This window comes from Nerophis ophidion, linkage group LG23 (assembly GCF_033978795.1).
Source record: "Nerophis ophidion isolate RoL-2023_Sa linkage group LG23, RoL_Noph_v1.0, whole genome shotgun sequence".
Lineage (NCBI taxonomy): Eukaryota > Metazoa > Chordata > Actinopteri > Syngnathiformes > Syngnathidae > Nerophis > Nerophis ophidion.
The window spans coordinates 16,185,900-16,205,515 of record NC_084633.1 but is presented as its reverse complement, the minus strand read 5'-3'; the positions used below and the strand labels follow the sequence as shown (position 1 = coordinate 16,205,515).

The 19,616-nt window shown below is 40.8% G+C and overlaps 1 protein-coding gene across 1 annotated transcript in view; it reads left to right on the top strand.

The window, feature by feature from the left end:
• The window catches only part of LOC133541532 (transmembrane protein 235-like), a 34,752-nt gene that overhangs the window by 11,978 nt on the left and 3,158 nt on the right, over nucleotides 1-19,616 (top strand). Inside the window, exon 3 of the mRNA XM_061884984.1 lies at nucleotides 10,595-10,732. Within this exon, the coding sequence (XP_061740968.1) occupies nucleotides 10,595-10,732 (138 nt within the window). The remainder of the gene's footprint in view (nucleotides 1-10,594; nucleotides 10,733-19,616) is intronic.

Genomic DNA, 19,616 nt, shown 5'->3' with positions numbered 1-19,616 from the left:
TGGAGCCGGAAAAAATTAAAAGCCTTGTATAAGTGTTATAATGAAGGGAACACATAATATAAGGGTCTATATTAGCCTACTATCAAAGCCTATTATCAAAGGCTGACGCAAATGTTCGTCGACAGGAATATTGTATTTTAATTTTTATTGTACACATTTTTGCAACATTGGAAAACATTAGTAAAATGGAGGCTTCTCACAGGATGCCATAACTCCTGGAAATTATTGGCTCAGACTGGCCAAAGATGTGTGTGTTTCCAAGTTTAAGGAGACGGCAGGCTGCCTTCCTAAAGATTTATTACAATGTTTGCAAGCTGGGTAACGTTTGCTGTGGTCTGGAACAATGTGACACACAAACAACTATAGTACATACAGATATTGTGTATGTACACAGAGGACATGAGTAAAGGAAATTAAATGGGCTCCCATGAATTAATTTACGTGGACCCCGACTTAAACAAGTTGAAAAACTTTTTCGGGTGTTACCATTTAGTGGTCAATTGTACAGAGTATGTATTGTATTGTATTGTACAATCTACTAATAAAAGTTTCAATCAATCAAAATATATTGTACCTACAAACGAGGCATAATGATGCAATATGTACATACAGCTAGCCTAAATAGCATGCTAGCATCGATTAGCTTGCAGTCATGGATTGACCAAATATGCCTGATAAGCACTCAAATTAATAAAATCAATAAAGCTCACCTTTGTGCATTCACGTACAGCATAAAACATGAGATGGACAAAATGAGACAAAGGAGTGGCATAAAACACGTCTTTCTGTAGCAGCGTCGGAGAAAGATGTACATGTAAAGAAACTACGATGAGTTCAAGGATCGTTGAAATTAGTAGGACAAAACGGGGCTGTCCAAATACTCTCATCAATGAAGCATGTATAGCAAACAGTGGGATTTATAACCATTAGGAAGGTTTGTGTCATGTTTGTTCAACTACAGAAAATATATTGAAACATGAAATATGTATTTTTCTTCATCTTTTTCCATTTTCACACATCTCTAAAAAAGGTCCATGGAGCTGCATGTGGCTCTAGAGCCGCCGGTTGCTGACCCCCGCATTAGTGGTACATGTACCCCAGTTTGATAATCACTTGTATACACAATATAAATAATACAGAGTAGAAATTATATCAATCAATCAGTTTACTTATGTAGCCCTAAATCACTAGTGTCTCAAAGGGCTGCACAAACCACAACACAAACCACTACGACATCCTTGGTAGGCCCACATAAGGGCAAGGAAATATGTCTATATTGTGTTAATCAGTAGACAAGTGGGCCTTAAAGTGGAACATTATCACAATTTATGAAGGGTTAAAACCAATAAAAATCAGTTCCCAGTGGCTTATTTTATTTTTCTATTTTTTTTTCCCAAATTTTACCCATCACGCAATATCCCGAAAAACTGCTTCAAAGTGCCTGATTTACACCATTGCTATATCCACCCGTCCATTATCCTGTGACGTCACTGCGTGAAGCCACCAGAAACAAACATGGCGGATAGTACAGAAAGGTATAGCATAGGAGCTCGGATTCAGACTCGGATTTCAGCGGCACAAGCGATTCAACAGATTACGGCATGTATTTAAACTGATGGAGTGTGGAGGTAGGTACCGAAAACAAAATTAAAGTAGAAACAGAAGCTGTTGAGTCATATCACGACAGACAGCGGCACTGGAGGAATCGCGGACGAATTCGGCGATCACCTTCTAACCAACGATTTGTATGTGTTTGTTTGGCATTAAATGTGGGTGGAGGGAAAGGCTGGATGCAAATATAGCAACAAATGAGGCATAATGATGCAATATGTGCATACAGCTAGCCTAAATAGCATGTTAGCATCGATTAGCTTGCAGTCATGCCGTGACCAAATATGTCTGATTAGCAAACTCCACATAAGTCGATAACATCAACAAAAGTCACCTTTGGGATTTCGTTGACTTTATCGTTGGAAATGCATCTGCTTTGAGTGTCGCAGGATATCCACACATTCTTGCCATCTCTGTCGCAGCATAGCTTTTCCCAACTTCTTTGTTCTGCTGCTGGTTCTCCTACTCCTTCTGCCATGACCCCTACTCCTTCTCCCCTTTTATACAGCCAGAGGAGAAATGTCAATTGTGTGCCGGTGCGTGATCTACGCACCTGAATTTGATTGTGCGTCGCTCCCGGCACGCCCCGCCTCTCCGCTCATCCGCATTCTCCACCTCCTCGCCGCCATCTTGGGCAGGGCTGCAGCGTGCCCCGCCGTCGGCCCGTCGGCTGCGCCTCCCCACACATAGTAACTAGTATATCATTCTTAAGCGCAGATTCCAAGCATTGAAATACTTAGTATAGTTAAAGATTTACGGTCATTAGAAAACATGACTGCACATTATACTGGCAGCTACACTTTCCATCTTAAAGATGTAAAAAAATATTTGGGAATGTCCGGCGGGCCGGATTAAAAAGCTCAACAGGCCGCATGTGGCCCCCGGGCCTTACTTTGCCCAGGTCTGGTGTAGCAGTTGAAGTAAAATTGTATCCATCTCAGTTCAACAAAGTAGAACAAGAAAACACCTGCAGAGAACGACAACTACATTGATCAGCTAGTGAAGTGATCAGTCGCCATCATCATGATCATCAGATAAAAATAATAAATAGCAGTAGATCACATCAGAATAGCATTTTTGCTTTGATGTCATTTGTTGAAATCATCCACAAGCAAGAACATTATTCGTACTGTTTATTAAACAATTCAGAAAACATTAGAATATCCATCCATCCATTTTCTACCGCTTATTCCCTTTTGGGGTCGCGGGGGGCGCTGGTGCCTATCTCAGCTACAATCGGGCGGAAGGCGGGGTACACCCTGGACAAGTCGCCACCTCATCACAGGGCCAACACAGATAGACAGACAACATTCACACTCACATTCACACACTAGGGCCAATTTAGAATATGAACCAGCAAATTGAAAATAATTTACTGCATATTTACTTTTAGTTTTACAGCTATTACATAGCTTTTTCTACTTACGACATAGACAAGCAAGTCCACAATCGCCGCCTAGTGGCCAACAGTCACATTAGAGATACAGCATGGAAACTAGGGCTGCGAATCTTTGGGTGTCTCACGATTCGATTCAATATCGATTTTTGGGGTCGCGATTCGATTTTAAGTCGATTTTTTTTTTTTTTCGATTCAACGCGATTCTCGATTCAAAACGATTCTCTGTTCATTCAATACATAGGATTTCAGCAGGATCTACCCCAGTCTGCTGACATGCTAGCAGAGTAGTAGATTTTTCTTAATAAGCTTTTTTAATTGTAAAGGACAATGTTTTATCAACTGATTGCAATAATGTAAATTTGTTTTAACTATTAAACGAACCAAAAATATGACTTATTTTATCTTTGTGAAAATATTGGACACAGTGTGTGGTCAAACTTATGAGATGCGATGCAAGTGTAAGCCACTGTGACACTATTGTTCTTTTTTATTATTTTTATAAATTTCTAATAATATCAATGAGGGATTTTTAAAAACTGGTATGCTGAAATTATAACTAATATTGATACTGTTGTTGATGATATTCATTTTTGTATCAATACCTTTGGTTTGTTCTGTGTCATGTTTGTGTCTCCTCAATTGCTCTGTTTATTGCAGTTCTGCGTGTTGCTGGTTTGGTTTTGGAATTGGATTGCATTGTTATGGTATTGCTGTGTATTGTTTTGTTGGATTGATAAAAAAAAAAGAAAAAAGTAGATTTTTTAAAAATGAGAATCGATTCTGAATCGCACAACGTAATAATAGTGATTCAAATTCGAATCGATTTTTTTCCCACACCCCTAACAGAAACTGTTGGTGTAAAAATAGAAGAAATCAAATTATATGAGAAATCATGCAGACTAATTTAGTGCTTGGAAACGTACGGCAATCCTGATGACAGTGATGAGCGTGACCAATGATGGCAAATCCACGCCAAAGAATTGTCATAGCTGACAAATCTGTTTGCTTTTCATTGCTTTGATTTGGTGGGGGGTTTTTTGTGGTTTGTTTTTTTTTTTATTTCAAATGAAGACATTGGCGACACACTGCATGGTTTTCAAATGCTGAGAGAATGCTCATTTTCCACTTGGTCCCGATGGACAATAATTCTGCGTCTTCATTCGAATCAGCACCAACATTTAAAACGTTATTGTGTTGCGTCTGTGCCGGCCCCTCCACCGGATACGATTCTGTGTAGATTTCGCATATTTCTGCTAACAAGAACAAAGAAAATGACCGGACAATAGCACCAAGATTTTATAAATTTCTATGTAAATCAGGGGTCTCAAACAAGCGGCCCGTGGGCCAATTGTGGCCGGCGAGACGTTTTTTTTGCAGCCCGCACTTTGATATGACAATTTAATGTAGGTGCGGCCCACGAGTTTAATACGAACAGAGCTTGACAGCGTCATACTTGCCAACGTTCCCAATTTTCCCGGGAGTCACCTTAATTTCAAGGCATCCATTCTCTAGAAAACCCTGCCGATTTTTACCCAATCAATAATACTCATGGGGTGCCATAATGGCGCTGCTTTTAGCGGCCTCTACATCCTGTACAGACAGCGTGCAAGCCCATTTATTTGTTGCAGTACCCACATGTGATGTTGCAAGACATATTTGATCAACAGCTACACAGGTCACACTGAGGGTGGCCGTAAAAAAAAAACTTTAACAATGTTACAAATATTTGCCAGACTGTGAACCCGTACCAAACAAGAATGACAAACACATTTCAGGAGAACATCCGCACCGTAATACAACATAAATACAACAGAACGAATACCCAGAATCCCATGCAGCCCTAACTCTTCCGGGCTACAATATACACACCCCCGCTACCACCAACGCCCCCACGCCCCCACCCTCCCTACTTGCGTCGGTTGACAGCAGGATTTTTTGTGGACATGTTCCATAAATATTGATGTTAAAGATTTATTTTTTGTGAAGAAATGTTTCATGAAACCAGATGGATCTCTATTACAATCCCCAAAGAGGGCACTTTAAGTTGATGATTACTTCTATGTGTAGAAATTTTTATTTATAATTGAATCACTTGTTTATTTTTCAACAAGTTTCTAGTTATTTTTATATCTTTTTTTCGAAATAGTTCAAGAAAGACCACTACAAATGAGCAATATTTTGCACTGTTAAACAATTTAATAAATCAAAAACTGATGACATAGTGCTGTATTTTACTTCTTTATCTCTTTATTTCCAAACAAAAATGCTTTGCTCTGATTAGGGGGTACTTGGATTAAAAAAATGTTCACAGGGGGTACATCACTGAAAAAAGGTTGAGAACCACTGGTGTAGAAGACGTTAAAGGCAGTGCAGTCACGGCAGCCCTTAATGATGTCGGCCGGGTGAAAATTGGGACAAATTCTGTAAATAGGTTGCACCGGTAGATTGTTGGCAGGTGCACTGAAATTCAGGAGTCTCCCGGAAAAATCGTGAGGGTTGGCTTTCCCGCCCTAGCGATGCTAGCCATTCATAGAAGGTGAATTATTTAAAAAGTGCATGTTAGATTTTTTTAAGAAATGTTTTCTTGCGGCCCAGCCTCACCCGGTTTCTGCATCCAGAGGCTCCCAGGTAAATTGAGTTTGAGACCCCTGATGTAAATGAAGCAGTGGCGGGCCGTGCGTTTCCCACCTAGGCCTTCAGGGATGTCCGGCTTAAATAATTACCTCTCAAAATACCATAATTGATGTCATCACATGACCATTGCTGGAGAAATACTACACATAAACATATTTACGCTAGAGATGTCAGATAATGGCTTTTTTTGCCGATATCCGATATTACAATATTGTCCAACTCTTAATAATAACTTTAATTATTATTACTGGATGCCCTTGTATTATTAATCATAATACCAGGGCGTCCAGTGAGAGGCATATTGTACTCCCTCGTCCCAGGAAAAATGATTTGCGGAAATCTTTATTTATAGATCCGTGTCGCTCTAGAATAACCTGCCTCTAATTCTTACCGGCATTGAAAGTAAACAGTTTTTTAAAAACAAAAGTAATATTTTATCTGAGTCTTTAAATTGGTTATATTTATATGGTAATTATTATTCTGTGACTGTAAATTGTTTGCCTGTTTTCTTATTGATGCTTTTATTTTTTTTAATTTTTGTCTGTATTGTGTTGTAGAGCTTCACGGTGGCAGAGGGGTTAGTGCGTCTGCCTCACAATACGAAGTTCCTGCAGTCCTGGGTTCAAATCCAGGCTCGGGATCTTCCTGTGTGGAGTTTGCATGTTCTCCCCCGTGAATGCGTGGGTTCCCTCCGGGTACTCCGGCTTCCTCCCACTTCCAAAGACATGCACCTGGGGATAGGTTGATTGGCAACACTAAATTGGCCCTAGTGTGTGAATGTTGTCTGTCTACCTGTGTTGGCCCTGCGATGAGGTGGCGACTTGTCCAGGGTGTACCCCGCCTTCCGCCCGATTGTAGCTGAGATAGGCGCCAGCGCCCCCCGCGACCCCAAAAAAGGGAATAAGCTGTAGAAAATGGATGGATGGATGGATGTGTTGTTGTAATTATATGCTTTTACTTGTAATTGTGTTGAGTTGTGGACCCCAGAAAGACTAGTGGGTTGTTGTGGCAACCGACTAATGGGGATTCTTAATAAAAATCAAATCAAAATCAAATTACCGATTCCGAAATAAAGGGGGAGGCGGGGGTTGTATATTTTAGTGTCTCGTAAGAGTTAGTGCTGCAAGGGGGCCTGGGTATTTGTTATATTGTGTTACGATGCGGATGTTCTCCCGAAATGTTTCAGTTTTGTTTGGTGTGGGTTCACAGTGTGGCACATATTTGTAACAGTGTTTAAGTTGTTTATATGGAAATAAGCAGTGTGACCTGTATGGCTGTTGACCAAGTATGCCTTGCATTCACTTGCGTGTGTGAATAGCCGTAGATATTATGTGATTGGGCCGGCACGCAAAGGCAGTGCCTTTTAAGGTGTATTGGCACTCTGTACTGTACTCTGTGCGGCGTCTTCAGTAATGCGGACGTTGTATCGATCCGTTGTGGTGAAGAAGGAGCTGAGCCGGAAGGCAAAGCTCTCAATTTACCGGTCGATCTACGTTCCCATCCTCACCTATGGTCATGAGCTTTGGGTCATGACCGAAAGGATAAGATCACGGGTACAAGCGGCCCAAATGAGTTTCCTGGCTCTCCCTTAGAGATAGGGTGAGAAGCTCTGCCATCCGGGAGGAACTCAAAGTAAAGCCGCTGCTCCTTCACATCGAGAGGAGCCAGATGAGGTGGTTCGGGCATCTGGTCAGGATGCCACCCGAACGCCTCCCTAGGGATGTGTTTAGGGCACGTCCAGCTGGTAGGAGGCCACGGGGAAGACCCAGGACACGTTGGGAAGACTATGTCTCCCGGCTGGCCTGGGAACGCCTCGGGATCCCCCGGGAAGAGCTAGACGAAGTGGCTGGAGATAGGGAAGTCTGGGCTTCCCTGCTTAGGCTGCTGCCCCCGCGACCCGACCTCGGATAAGTGGAAGATGATGGATGGATGGCACTCTGTACTTCTCCCTACGTCCGTGTACACAGCGGCGTTTTAAAAAGTAATTAATTTTGATTTTTGAAACAGATACCGATAATTTCCGATATTACATTTTAGAGCATTTATCGCCCGATAATATTGGCAATCCGATATTATCGGAGATCTCTAATTTACGCCATACTGCACTTTGAATCACCTCAACAGTGTACAAAACGGGTTATTTATGGGCGCATTAAATTAAAACTCATCAGCAATTACAACATATCTTAAGTGGTACTGTCAAAATCAAAATTGCAAAAAAAACACATTAAAAGTGAAAAAATTAAATATTTCAACTCACTGTTCAACGCCGTATAAGCCAGTAGTAGCCCTCGTCTCGGAGGGTTGGCCGGCATTATCTGACAAGGTGCAGTTTCTCTTTAGATGTCCTTTGAAAATGGCCATGCTAACATATTGCAGTGTTTGATGGGTTAATAATGGTCTTTAGCTGAACATGTCAAGAAAAGACTAAATCTGTTTGTTCATTACCATTTTTGATGACCATGGTAAATCTTAAAGGCCTACTGAAAGCCACTACTACCGACCACGCAGTCTGATAGTTTATATATCAATGATGAAATATTAACATTGCAACACATGCCAATACGCCCCTTTTTAGTTTACTAAATTGCAATTTTATATTTCCCGCAGTTTCCTGTTGAATACGTCGCGGAATGATGATGCGTGTTTGTGACGTTATTGGTTGGAGGGGACATATTAGCCCAGCACCACTTACGGCTAAAAGTCGTCTCTTTTCATCGCGTAATTACATAGTAATTTGAACATCTGTGTTGCTGAATCTTTTGCAATTTGTTCAATTAATAATGGAGACTATAAATAAGAATGCTGTTGGTGGAAAGCGGTGGATTGCAGCTGCCTTTAGCACCGAGACACAGTCTGTGTTTCTTTGTTTGTTGTGAAGCTTTAACACAGAGCGGTCAAGCGAACATGTTTCTCTACGTCAACCAGCATGTTTTTGGATGGGAAAATTGTGATATTAAGTCTTACCGGAGACATCAGTGGATTATGGGACTTCCTCCTGCAGCTCAAAAAAGGCAGCTGTGAGCTTGGCTCCTCGGCTTCTCTCTGAGACACTGGGTGTTAACCGCAGCCATCCGACTTTGAGGTATGTCTTTACAATCTCACTAAAACACTATTAAAACAGTAAGCAGATAAGGGATCTTCCAGAAATATTCTAGCAAATATGTCTAATTACACCTGAAACGGTCCCACTGCCGCCGCCTGGAGCAGTCGCCTTTTTTTTTTTTTTTTTTTTGTGCTTCACTCTAACTTTCCTCATCCACAAATCTTTCATCCTTGCTCAAATTAATGGGGAAATTGTCGCTTTCTTGGTCCGAATAGCTTTTGCTGCTGGAGGCTATGATTATAAACAATGTGAGGATGTGAGGAGCCCTACAACCCGTGACGTCACGCGCACATCGTCCGCTACTTCCGGTAAAGGCAAGGCTTTTTTATTAGGTGTCGGACACCTCAGTCTCCTTGGACGTATCATCACTCATCCATGCGGACTGGACACTGGCCGAGAGTGGAGTCGGCTGTCTTGGTTGCTTTGTTGGGTCTGCTCCTGTCTCTGGCCATCCTCCCTCCACCCCAGCGGACGATGGCGTGGAACAGCGCAGAGGCCACCACAGTGGATATGTTTCTTTTACTTTTTTTCATAGCTGTATGTAGAAGTGTCTGGTTGTATCTGCTGCTTTAATGTCTTTAATGTCCTCTGTGTTCTTTGATGTTTGATGTTTCCCTCTTACACACATGTAAGAGGGATGTGTACTATGGCTATGAGTTGTTGTTTTTTTCCCTTGGCCTCAGTCTGCACCCCCTCTCCAGGGCCCAGGCTAAGACCGATTTTTTATTTTTTATTTTAATCTTCTTTTTTTTTTCTCCCCCCCTTGTTTACCTGTATCTCATCTTTTTTTTTTGTAAGGGGCGCTGGAAGCCGGCAGACCCGTCAGCGATCCTGTTCTGTCTCCCTTTAATGTTTGTCTGATCTTGAATGGGATTGTGCTGAAAATTGTAATTTTCCTGCAGGAACTCTCCTGACGGAATAAATAAAGTACTATCTAATCTAATCTAATTAGCGACCAAAAGTTGCGAACTTTATCATCGATGTTCTCTACTAAATCCTTTCAGCAAAAATATGGCAATATTGCGAAATGATCAAGTATGACACATAGAATGGACCTGCTATCCCTGTTTTAAATAAGAAAATCTCATTTCAGTAGGCCTTTAATATCAGGCTACGTGGGCAACAATTTGTGATCTGATTGGCTTTCGCAATTGTCTATCAACTGTATGTCTCCATTCACTTACAGTGCACGGACGCCCGCATTGTAGATTCTGAAGGCCTCCGGCTGATTTAGTACAACATGGCAACATAGGTTTGCTGAATTCTGATTGGATACAAACTCAAACTAAAAAAAATAGTCCTGGAAGGAGCATAATATGACATGAAGAGAATATCACTTTTAGTTATTTAGGAAAAGTAAATCAAAATTTTTTATCTTTAATTATGATCATGGTTTCTGGTTATGTTAGGCCAGCAGAGAAGGTCTTGCTGGCCCTGACGACACACCAAAGAACTGAAGAATGTTGTGTGTGTGTGTGTGTGTGTGTGTGTGTGTGGACATACGTGCAACATTGACTATATATATATATATATATATATATATATATATATATATATATATATATATATATATCCATGTCCAATAAATAGACAATTATATCTTTGGCCATGACCTGAGCTCATAATTCAAGAGTTTGTCACAGCTCCACAATATTGTGGTCTGTCTACTCGTTGTGTTCTGTGTCCATAAAACCCCAAACAAATAGCCATTATTACAGTTATAGTCACATTTTGGGCATGTTTATTACAGTGTTTTAATTTGGTAATTTCCATGTGTGTTTTGTCCACTACCGGGCGACAAATAGGAATCCTACAGTGTTGTTGTGATTTATGTGTGTTTGCAGAGCTGCACAGGGCGGTGGTCATCCTATTGCCGCTTGGCTTGGTGCTGCTGGTCTTCGGTTGGATTTTCGGACTTGTCAGTTCATTGGCCCACAGCCCCAAGCTGCTGACCGGAACTGCAGTCTACGTTCTTGTCTGCAGTACGTACGCACACACAATTATATGTGTGTGTGTGTGTGTGTGTGTGTGTGTGTGTGTGTGTGTGTGTGTGTTCCCCTTTACCTTCCTCTTGTGTTAGCTTTCTATTACCATCTCTTATGTTAACGGGTCGGTTTTGACCCATGTTTTAAATCAGCTGTAAAATACACCAAAAACAATTGCCTATCATCCAATTTGTTTCTCATCTCTTGGTTACCTTGTTAGGCTTCCTTATCCTTGAAAATATTGGTTTTAATATTTTTGGTTTGGGCCATTGGGCCTTATTTTGTCAGTATACCCCTCGATTTCAATTTTTAAAAATGGTAAAACGAACCTCAAGAGAATCATATGAATAAAAAAAGGTTGTTGTGTTACCTAACTATTACTAAGGGGTATTAGAACACATCTCTTGAATAAATGTGTTTTGTTTATTTTTTCATTTTAAGAATTTTAACTATAGTAACATCTATGGTGTTACGGGTCAATTTCGACCCATATATATTTACTTCAAGAAAAAGGCTAAAAAGTATTTTCTTCAGCAACAGAAATCAAACATCAAACAAACAACCAATCAAGCAAATGAAACCAAGAGAAATAGATTACTAGTTCCAAAACTAATAAAAAAACAAAATCAGAGTGGCAAAAAGTGACACTTTTAGTGTCCGTCTTTTGTTTCTTTTTGTACAGGATACAAGGTAAAATGAGAATCCACTAAAGCTCACATGATTGGGAGAGGATCTGGCTGTCAGTGTGTTCAGTTTTTGCTCTTATCATTGCTTTATCATCTTATTTTTATAACCGGGTCGAAACCGACCCTAACAACACCAAGGGCATAATTTCTACCAGAGCATTTTATAATTTAGTGAAAAAAATTAAAATGTTTTATTTTGTTGACAAGGAGGTTCCTGACAAAGTCAAAAAGCTTTGATGCAAAAAAATAAATGTATGTGGTGTTTTTATGCATTTAAAAACTAAAACGGGTCGGTGCCGACCCAAACACAAGACGAAGGTTAAGAGCAGATAAACCTGCGAAAACAAGCCCACAAGTGCCTCCTTTTCACTTTTGCCAATGCTGTGCTAATGCACAAAGTGAAGAGATTACATGTGGTGCTGTACAATGGACTGAACGTTTATTTATTTTTTTACTGATAACAGTCCTTATGGTTACCTCAGGAACATTCAAATCCAGGGCAGCGGTTGCTACAGGTGTAGTCTACCAGCCCCAGTGTGTGTAGAAGAACAATAGGTTTCATTGTAAAGCACTGGGCAGCACGACGGAAGAGGGGTTAGTGCCTCTGCCTCGCAACCCACCTCCCGCCCAAATGCAGCTGAGATAGGTTCCAGCGACCCCGAACGGGACAAGGGGTAGAAAATGGACGGATGGATGTAAAGCGCTGTGGGTGTCTGAAAAGATGCCAAGTTACATGTGGGCACACCTCTGTATTTGACAAATCTGATTATTGTTACACCACTAGTATACAAGCAATTAAAAAGTCCATCCATCCATCCAGCCAATTTCTACCGCTTGTCCGTTTTGGGCTTGCGGGGGGGCTCGAGCCAATTCAAGCTACACTTGTTGCGGAAGGCAGAGTACACCCTGGACAAGTCGCTAAAAGCATACATACACTTGTAAAGAACATAATGTCATGGCTGTCTTGAGTTTCCAATCATTTCTACAACTCTTATTTTTTTGTGATAAGAGTGATTGGAGCACATACTTTTTGGTCACAAAAAACATTCATGAAGTTTGGTTCTTTTATGAATTTATTATGGGTCTACTGAAAATGTGACTTCGAGCAATGTTAATATTTGGTTACATGTCCCTTGGCATGTTTTTGGCGGCGGGAGGAAGCCGAATTACCCGGAGGGAACCCACACATTCACGGGGAGAACATGCGAATTCCACACAGAAAGATCCAGAACCCGGGATTGAACTCGGGACTACTCAGGCCCTTCATATTGTGAGGCACATGCACTAACCCCTGTGCCCAGGGTGTACCCCGTCTTCCGCCCAAATGCAGCTGAGATAGGCTCCAATAACTTATAAATATGGATATATGTAGATATTTGTCTCCGTCAATCTCCATTTATCTGCTTTCTTTTGCATTTCAAGTTATAATTACATATATGTATTGTTGCATTTGAAACACTTGCTTTGTTGTTAATAGAGGTATTTAGTGTTATTATTTATCATTATCAATAGTGCCATTTCTATTGGTATTTATATCGCTCCATTTGTAGTGTAATGTTCATTGTCATTTCTGTATTATTTATTCCACTAACTGCTTTTTTGCTATCACTTTACCATCATATTTGTACATATCCTATTTGCTGATGTTGTTATTGTTTTGTTTGCTGTTTTTGTCTCTGTGTCTTGTCCCCGCAATTTCCCCTTTGGTCTTCCTTTTTATATATTTATATCGCTCCATTTGTAGTGTAATAATGTTCATTGTCATTTCTGTATTATTTATTCCACTAACTGCTTTTTTGCTATCACTTTACTGTCATATTTGTACATATCCTATTTGCTGATGTTATTGTTTTGTTTGCCGTTGTTGTCTCTCTGTCTTGTCCCCGCAATTTCCCCTTTGGTCTTCCTTTTTCTCTTTCCATCAGGCCTGACCGCACCAAATAATCTAGATCCATTTAATAAAGTCAAATACTAATAAGGCAACACGATCTGAGAGAGGCTCCAGTAGCCCCCGCCACCTCCGAAAGGGACAAGCGGTAGAAAAAAAAAAAAGTTTACTTTTGTCAAGTAAATTTGTACAGCCGATATGGGCTACATCAACAATATGATTTTGCCTGGGTAGCTGGAAAAGAAAAAAAAAAAGCATAAATCGCATTGATGTGCCAAGCTAGACTGATCTTAGATAAGAAGTAACATGCTGCTAAATGGATCTTCTAACATGTTTGCATCAGCACGCTGCCATTTTGTCACGTATGCAGAATCGGGCGAAGTAAATGCAATGTCCATAAAGTAAGTCAGGAAGGAATGATTGTTTGGAACCAGAGGCCACCACTGCAGACACATATTCACAAATCTGTCACTTTGCCTGTCTGACGTCTGACAGCCTCCAATATGTCACATAGCGGAGCAGCGGCACCTCATTTCACACACCGCTACCACTTTCCTGTCCACGTCAAAAAAAAAAAGAAAACCTCTTGATAGAATGGAGAAGAGGTGATGCGTTCCACTGTTTTCTCTTTGCATGGTTTTACAAATGGTATCTCTGTGGGTTGGGGAGGAGACCCTGCCCCAAGTGGAGGAGTTCAAGTACCTAGGAGTCTTGTTCATGAGTGAGGGAAGAGTGGATCGTGAGATCGACAGGCGGATCGGTGCGGCGTCTTCAGTAATGCGGACGTTGTACCGATCCGTTGTGGTGAAGAAGGAGCTGAGCCGGAAGGCAAAGCTCTCAATTTACCGGTCGATCTACGTTCCCATCCTCACCTATGGTCATGAGCTTTGGGTCATGACCGAAAGGATAAGATCACGGGTACAAGCGGCCGAAATGAGTTTCCTGGCTCTCCCTTAGAGATAGGGTGAGAAGCTCTGCCATCCGGGAGGAACTCAAAGTAAAGCCGCTGCTCCTCCACATCGAGAGGAGCCAGATGAGGTGGTTCGGGCATCTGGTCAGGATGCCACCCGAACGCCTCCCTAGGGATGTGTTTAGGGCACGTTCAGCTGGTAGGAGGCCACGGGGAAGACCCAGGACACGTTGGGAAGACTATGTCTCCCGGCTGGCCTGGGAACGCCTCGGGATCCCCCGGGAAGAGCTAGACGAAGTGGCTGGAGATAGGGAAGTCTGGGCTTCCCTGCTTAGGCTGCTGCCCCCGCGACCCGACCTCGGATAAGTGGAAGATGATGGATGGATCTCTGTGGCATCCATATGTTGGGTGTTGGGTCCAAGGGTCTCCGAAAGCAGGTCTTCTAAGTGTAGTTGTCATCATAGGTGCCCACCCACATTTCTGCCAGTGGGTGCTTGGCAGAGGTGGGTAGTAACGCGCTACATTTACTCCGTTACATCTACTTGAGTCAATTTTGGGATAAATTGTACTTCTAAAAGTAGTTTTAATGCAACATACTTTTACTTTTACGTGAGTATATTTATAGAGAAGAAACGCTACTCCGCTCCATTTATCTACATTCAGCTCGCTATTCGCTACTGATTTTTATCGATCTGTTAATGTTTGTTTTGTTTGTTTTGGTTTGTCAGACAGAACTTCAAAGTAGGATCTAGCACAGGGGTCGGGAACCTTTTTGGCCGAGAGAGCCAAGAAGCCAAATATTTAAAAATATATTTCCGTAAGAGGCTTCACGGTGGCAGAGGGGTTAGTGCGTCTGCCTCACAATACGAAGTTCCTGCAGTCCTGGGTTCAAATCCAGGCTCGGGATCTTCCTGTGTGGAGTTTGCATGTTCTCCCCGTGAATGCGTGGGTTCCCTCCGGGTACTCCGGCTTCCTCCCACTTCCGAAGACATGCACCTGGGGATAGGTTGATTGGCAACACTAAATTGGCCCTAGTGTGTGAATGTGAGTGTGAATGTTGTCTGTCTATCTGTGTTGGCCCTGCGATGAGGTGGCGACTTGTCCAGAGTGTACCCTGCCTTCCGCCCGATTGTGGCTGAGATAAGCGCCAGCGCCCCCCGCGACCCCGAAAGGGAATAAGCGGTAGAAAATGGATGGATGGATGGATATTTCCGTAAGGTTATTCTGAAGTTAACTGTAAAGGTTTGGGGGGGTGGCCTTCAGGCCTGCAGCAAAGCGGGGTGTGCCAGGACTGGCTTCGAAATCAGCGGCAGGTGCGTAGATGGCCCACCTGGGCCTTGTTATAAGCAGCAGCCAGGAGGAGAGACGGGGTTGGAGCTAGATTCAGAGCGCAAGCGAGAACGAAAGAGAAAAAGACAATTGCTGGAAAGCAACTGAGAGACTTAATGAAAAATAAAACAATATTGTAACCCTGAAACAGGCTCTCATGTCGGTGCTTGGTGGTCAGAAGAACCCCCAGGAGGGCAAGCCCCACACTAATCAATGATAAATAAATAACTTCTTACCATTAACGCAACTTATTGAACATGTTTGGTAGAAAATGGATGGATGGATTAAAATGCATGAGAATGTTTTATATTTTGAAAATTATTTTGAACCACCTGTCCACCTTTTGGATTTGTGCCTATCATTTAAAATCCCCATGTGAGACAACAACAAATATTACTCTTTTTTTTATGCATTCTAAGTCGTAAAATATGGTTAGTATGAGGTGGCTAACAATCCAGCTAATGGGAGTACACTTTTCTGCCCATAAAGCTCTCTAAAAAAAGCATCTCAAAACTGCCAACAATATTAAATTTGCATCTTGTGACTTAAATATTAACCAAGTATTATTAGGGACCGAATGTCCCTTTTGGGACAGAGGACCCTATTGAATTTCTAGCGTTGTATTCTTTCTTTCTTTCTTTTTTATTATTCCGCAGTTTTGAGCTGTAATTTGACCCCCTTAACATGCTTCACAACTCACCAAATTTGACACAAACATCAGGACTGGCAAACATTGCGATTCAATAAAAAAAAAAAACTAACCTCAAAACTAAAAATTGCGCTCTAGCGCCCCCTAGGAAGAAAACACAGACAAAACTGCCTGTAACTTCCAATAGGAATGTCGTAGCAACATGAAACAAAAACCTCTATGTAGGTCTCACTTAGACCTAGATTTCATACACTGACACCCTTCAGCAAAAATCAACAGGAAGTTTGCAAGTTTTGAACACTGTGATTACAAGTGGATTTATTCATTACTTTTCGTGTTAAGCAGTGTCAGCTCAGATTTATCCGAGAACCAGATGCAGTCATCAAAAGAGCCACATCTGGCTCGCGAGCCATAGGTTCCCTACCCCTGATCTAGCACATGCCTACGTTTCACCAATCAAATGCAGTCACTGGTGACGTTTATCTCCGTTTCACCAATCAAACAGAGGCAGGCGGTCACATGATTAACTGCACACTTTTTTTTTTTTTTATAAACCTTTATTTACAGATTTCAACATTTACAAACAGTTGAAAATAATAATCAAAGTAAGTACAAAAACAGTATGAAAACCGTACAAAACAGCACCAGGGGGTTGTAAATTCAAAGTTACTAAAATAGAATGCAAAAATATATACACAGTGGGGCAAAAAAGTATTTAGTCAGCCACCGATTGTACAAGTTCTCCCACTTAAAATGATGACAGAGGTCTGTAATTTTCATCATAGGTACACTTCAACTGTGAGAGACAGAATGTGAAAAAAAAATCCAGGAATTCACATTGTAGGAATTTTAATGAATTTATTTGTAATTTGTGGTGGAAAATAAGTATTTGGTCAACCATTCAAAGCTCTCACTGATGGAAGGAGGTTTTGGCTCAAAATCTCACGATACATGGCCCCATTCATTCTTTCCTTAACACGGATCAATCGTCCTGTCCCCTTAGCAGAAAAACAGCCCCAAAGCATGATGTTTCCACCCCCATGCTTCACAGTAGTTATGGTGTTCTTGGGATGCAACTCAGTATTCTTCTTCCTCCAAACACGACGAGTTGAGTTTATACCAAAATGGATACATGGATGATACAGCAGAGGATTGGGAGAATGTCATGTGGTCAGATGAAACCAAAATAGAACTTTTTGGTACAAACTCAACTCGTCGTGTTTGGAGGAAGAAGAATACTGAGTTGCATCCCAAGAGCACCACACCTACTGTGAAGCAAGGGGGTGGAAACATCATGCTTTGGGGCTGTTTTTCTGCTAAGGGGACAGGACGACTGATCCGTGTTAAGGAAAGAATGAATGGGGCCATGTATCGTGAGATTTTGAGCCAAAACCTCCTTCCATCAGTGAGAGCTTTGAATGGTTGACCAAATACTTATTTTCCACCATAATTTACAAATAAATTCTTTAAAATTCCTACAATGTGAATTCCTGGATTTTTTTTTTCACATTCTGTCTCTCACAGTTGAAGTGTACCTATGATGGAAATTACAGACCTCTGTCATCATTTTAAGTGGGAGAACTTGCACAATCGGTGGCTGACTAAATACTTTTTCGCCCCACTGTATATATATAAAATAAACAAAGTGCAAAGCCATAGGCTCACTCAATCTCAGTAAATAACTTAAATTTGGAACACAGCATCATCGTTTTCACAACGTTTTGGTTGTTAGAGGAAGAGTGTTTTAATGTAGAGTTCTAAATCTTTATTCAAAGGCACAAACAACAGGTCGGGTATTGAGAAACTTACATTTATGAATATAAAACTTAGCCAATAGTATTATGAGCTTGCAAAGGTAAAATTCATTTAAAAAATTTTTTTAATACAGTGTAGAACCAAACATATATTATTTAAAGTATATTATTGTTTTAGTTTCTTAAGAGATATTCCTGGCTCTGAATTTGTTCATTGCTATTTTTATGTTTTTGTGCATTACTTGTTGCCGTCATCATTGAACAAACAGGTTACTCATCAGTTACTCAGTACTTGAGTAGTTTTTTCACAACATACTTTTTACTTTTACTCAAGTAAATATTTGGGTGACTACTCCTTACTTTTACTTGAGTAATACATCTCTAAAGTAACAGTACTCTTACTTGAGTACAATATCTGGCTACTCTACCCACCTTTGGTGCTCGGTGTGTGTCTATTAGTGTTGTCCCTATACCAGTATTTTGGTACCGGTACCAAAAGTATTTCTGTACTTTTTCGGTACTTTTCTAAATAAAGGGGACCACAAAAAAATGTAACTAGTGGCTTTATTTCAGAGAACTTGTTTTTTTATTAGTAAATAAACAAACAAAGGCTCTTAATTTAGTCTGCTGACATATGCATTATGCAGTGTCATTTATCATTCTATTATTTTGTCAACATTATTAAGGACAAGTGGTAGAAAATGAATTATTTATCTACTTGTTCATTTACTGTTAATATTTGCTTACTTTCTGTTTTAACATGTTCTATCTACACTTCTATTAAAATGTAATAATCACTTATAACTTTTTGGATACTTTACATTAGTTTTGGATGATACCACACATTTGGGTATCAATCCGATAACTAGTCATTACAGGATCACACATTGGTCATATTCAAAGTCCTCATGTGTCCAGGGACATATTCCCTGAGTTTATAAACATAATATAAATGTAAAAAAAAAAAAAGAGAGATTTTGTAACGATAAAAAATATTGATGTAATCGTAATAGATACGCTATTGTACGTGGTATCATTACAGTGGATGTTAGGGGTAGATCCGCCATTAGCGTTTGTTTATATAGTAGCGTCCCGGAAGATTTGGTGCTGAAAGGGAATTCTGAGAATTTGTTCTGTGGTGTTTATGTTGCCTTGCGGTGCAAATAATATTTCAAAATGTGTTTGTCGTTGTTTAGTGTGGTTTTACTAAATGGCACACGTTTATGGCAGTGTTGGCATTGTTCATGCTGCCACCCTTTGTATGGCTGTTGAGTAAGTATGCCCTTCATTCGCTCGTGTACAGTGTGTTCAAAGTCAAAATAACGGTCATTAGTTCATTATCTGGCACAAAGAAATGATAGACTATATGAGTCGTGACTTTTTTAATATGTAAAACGGAGCAAATTACGGGATGGGCGCCTATTATTATTGTGAAAACTGTGAAGAGGAAATTGCGTGAATGTATTTTGCATGACAATGAAAAGTGGCAAGCGACCTAAAATTGTCTTTCTTCCACCTCAACTAAAACGACCACTTTTCTTTACGATTCAGGTTTGTGTGTGCCTGATTTGCCGCCCCCAAGATAAATACTTCCCTTGTGGCGAATGACATCTAATAATATTTACTCACAATTCAAGCCTATAGTGCGTCGTCCTCCATCGGCCT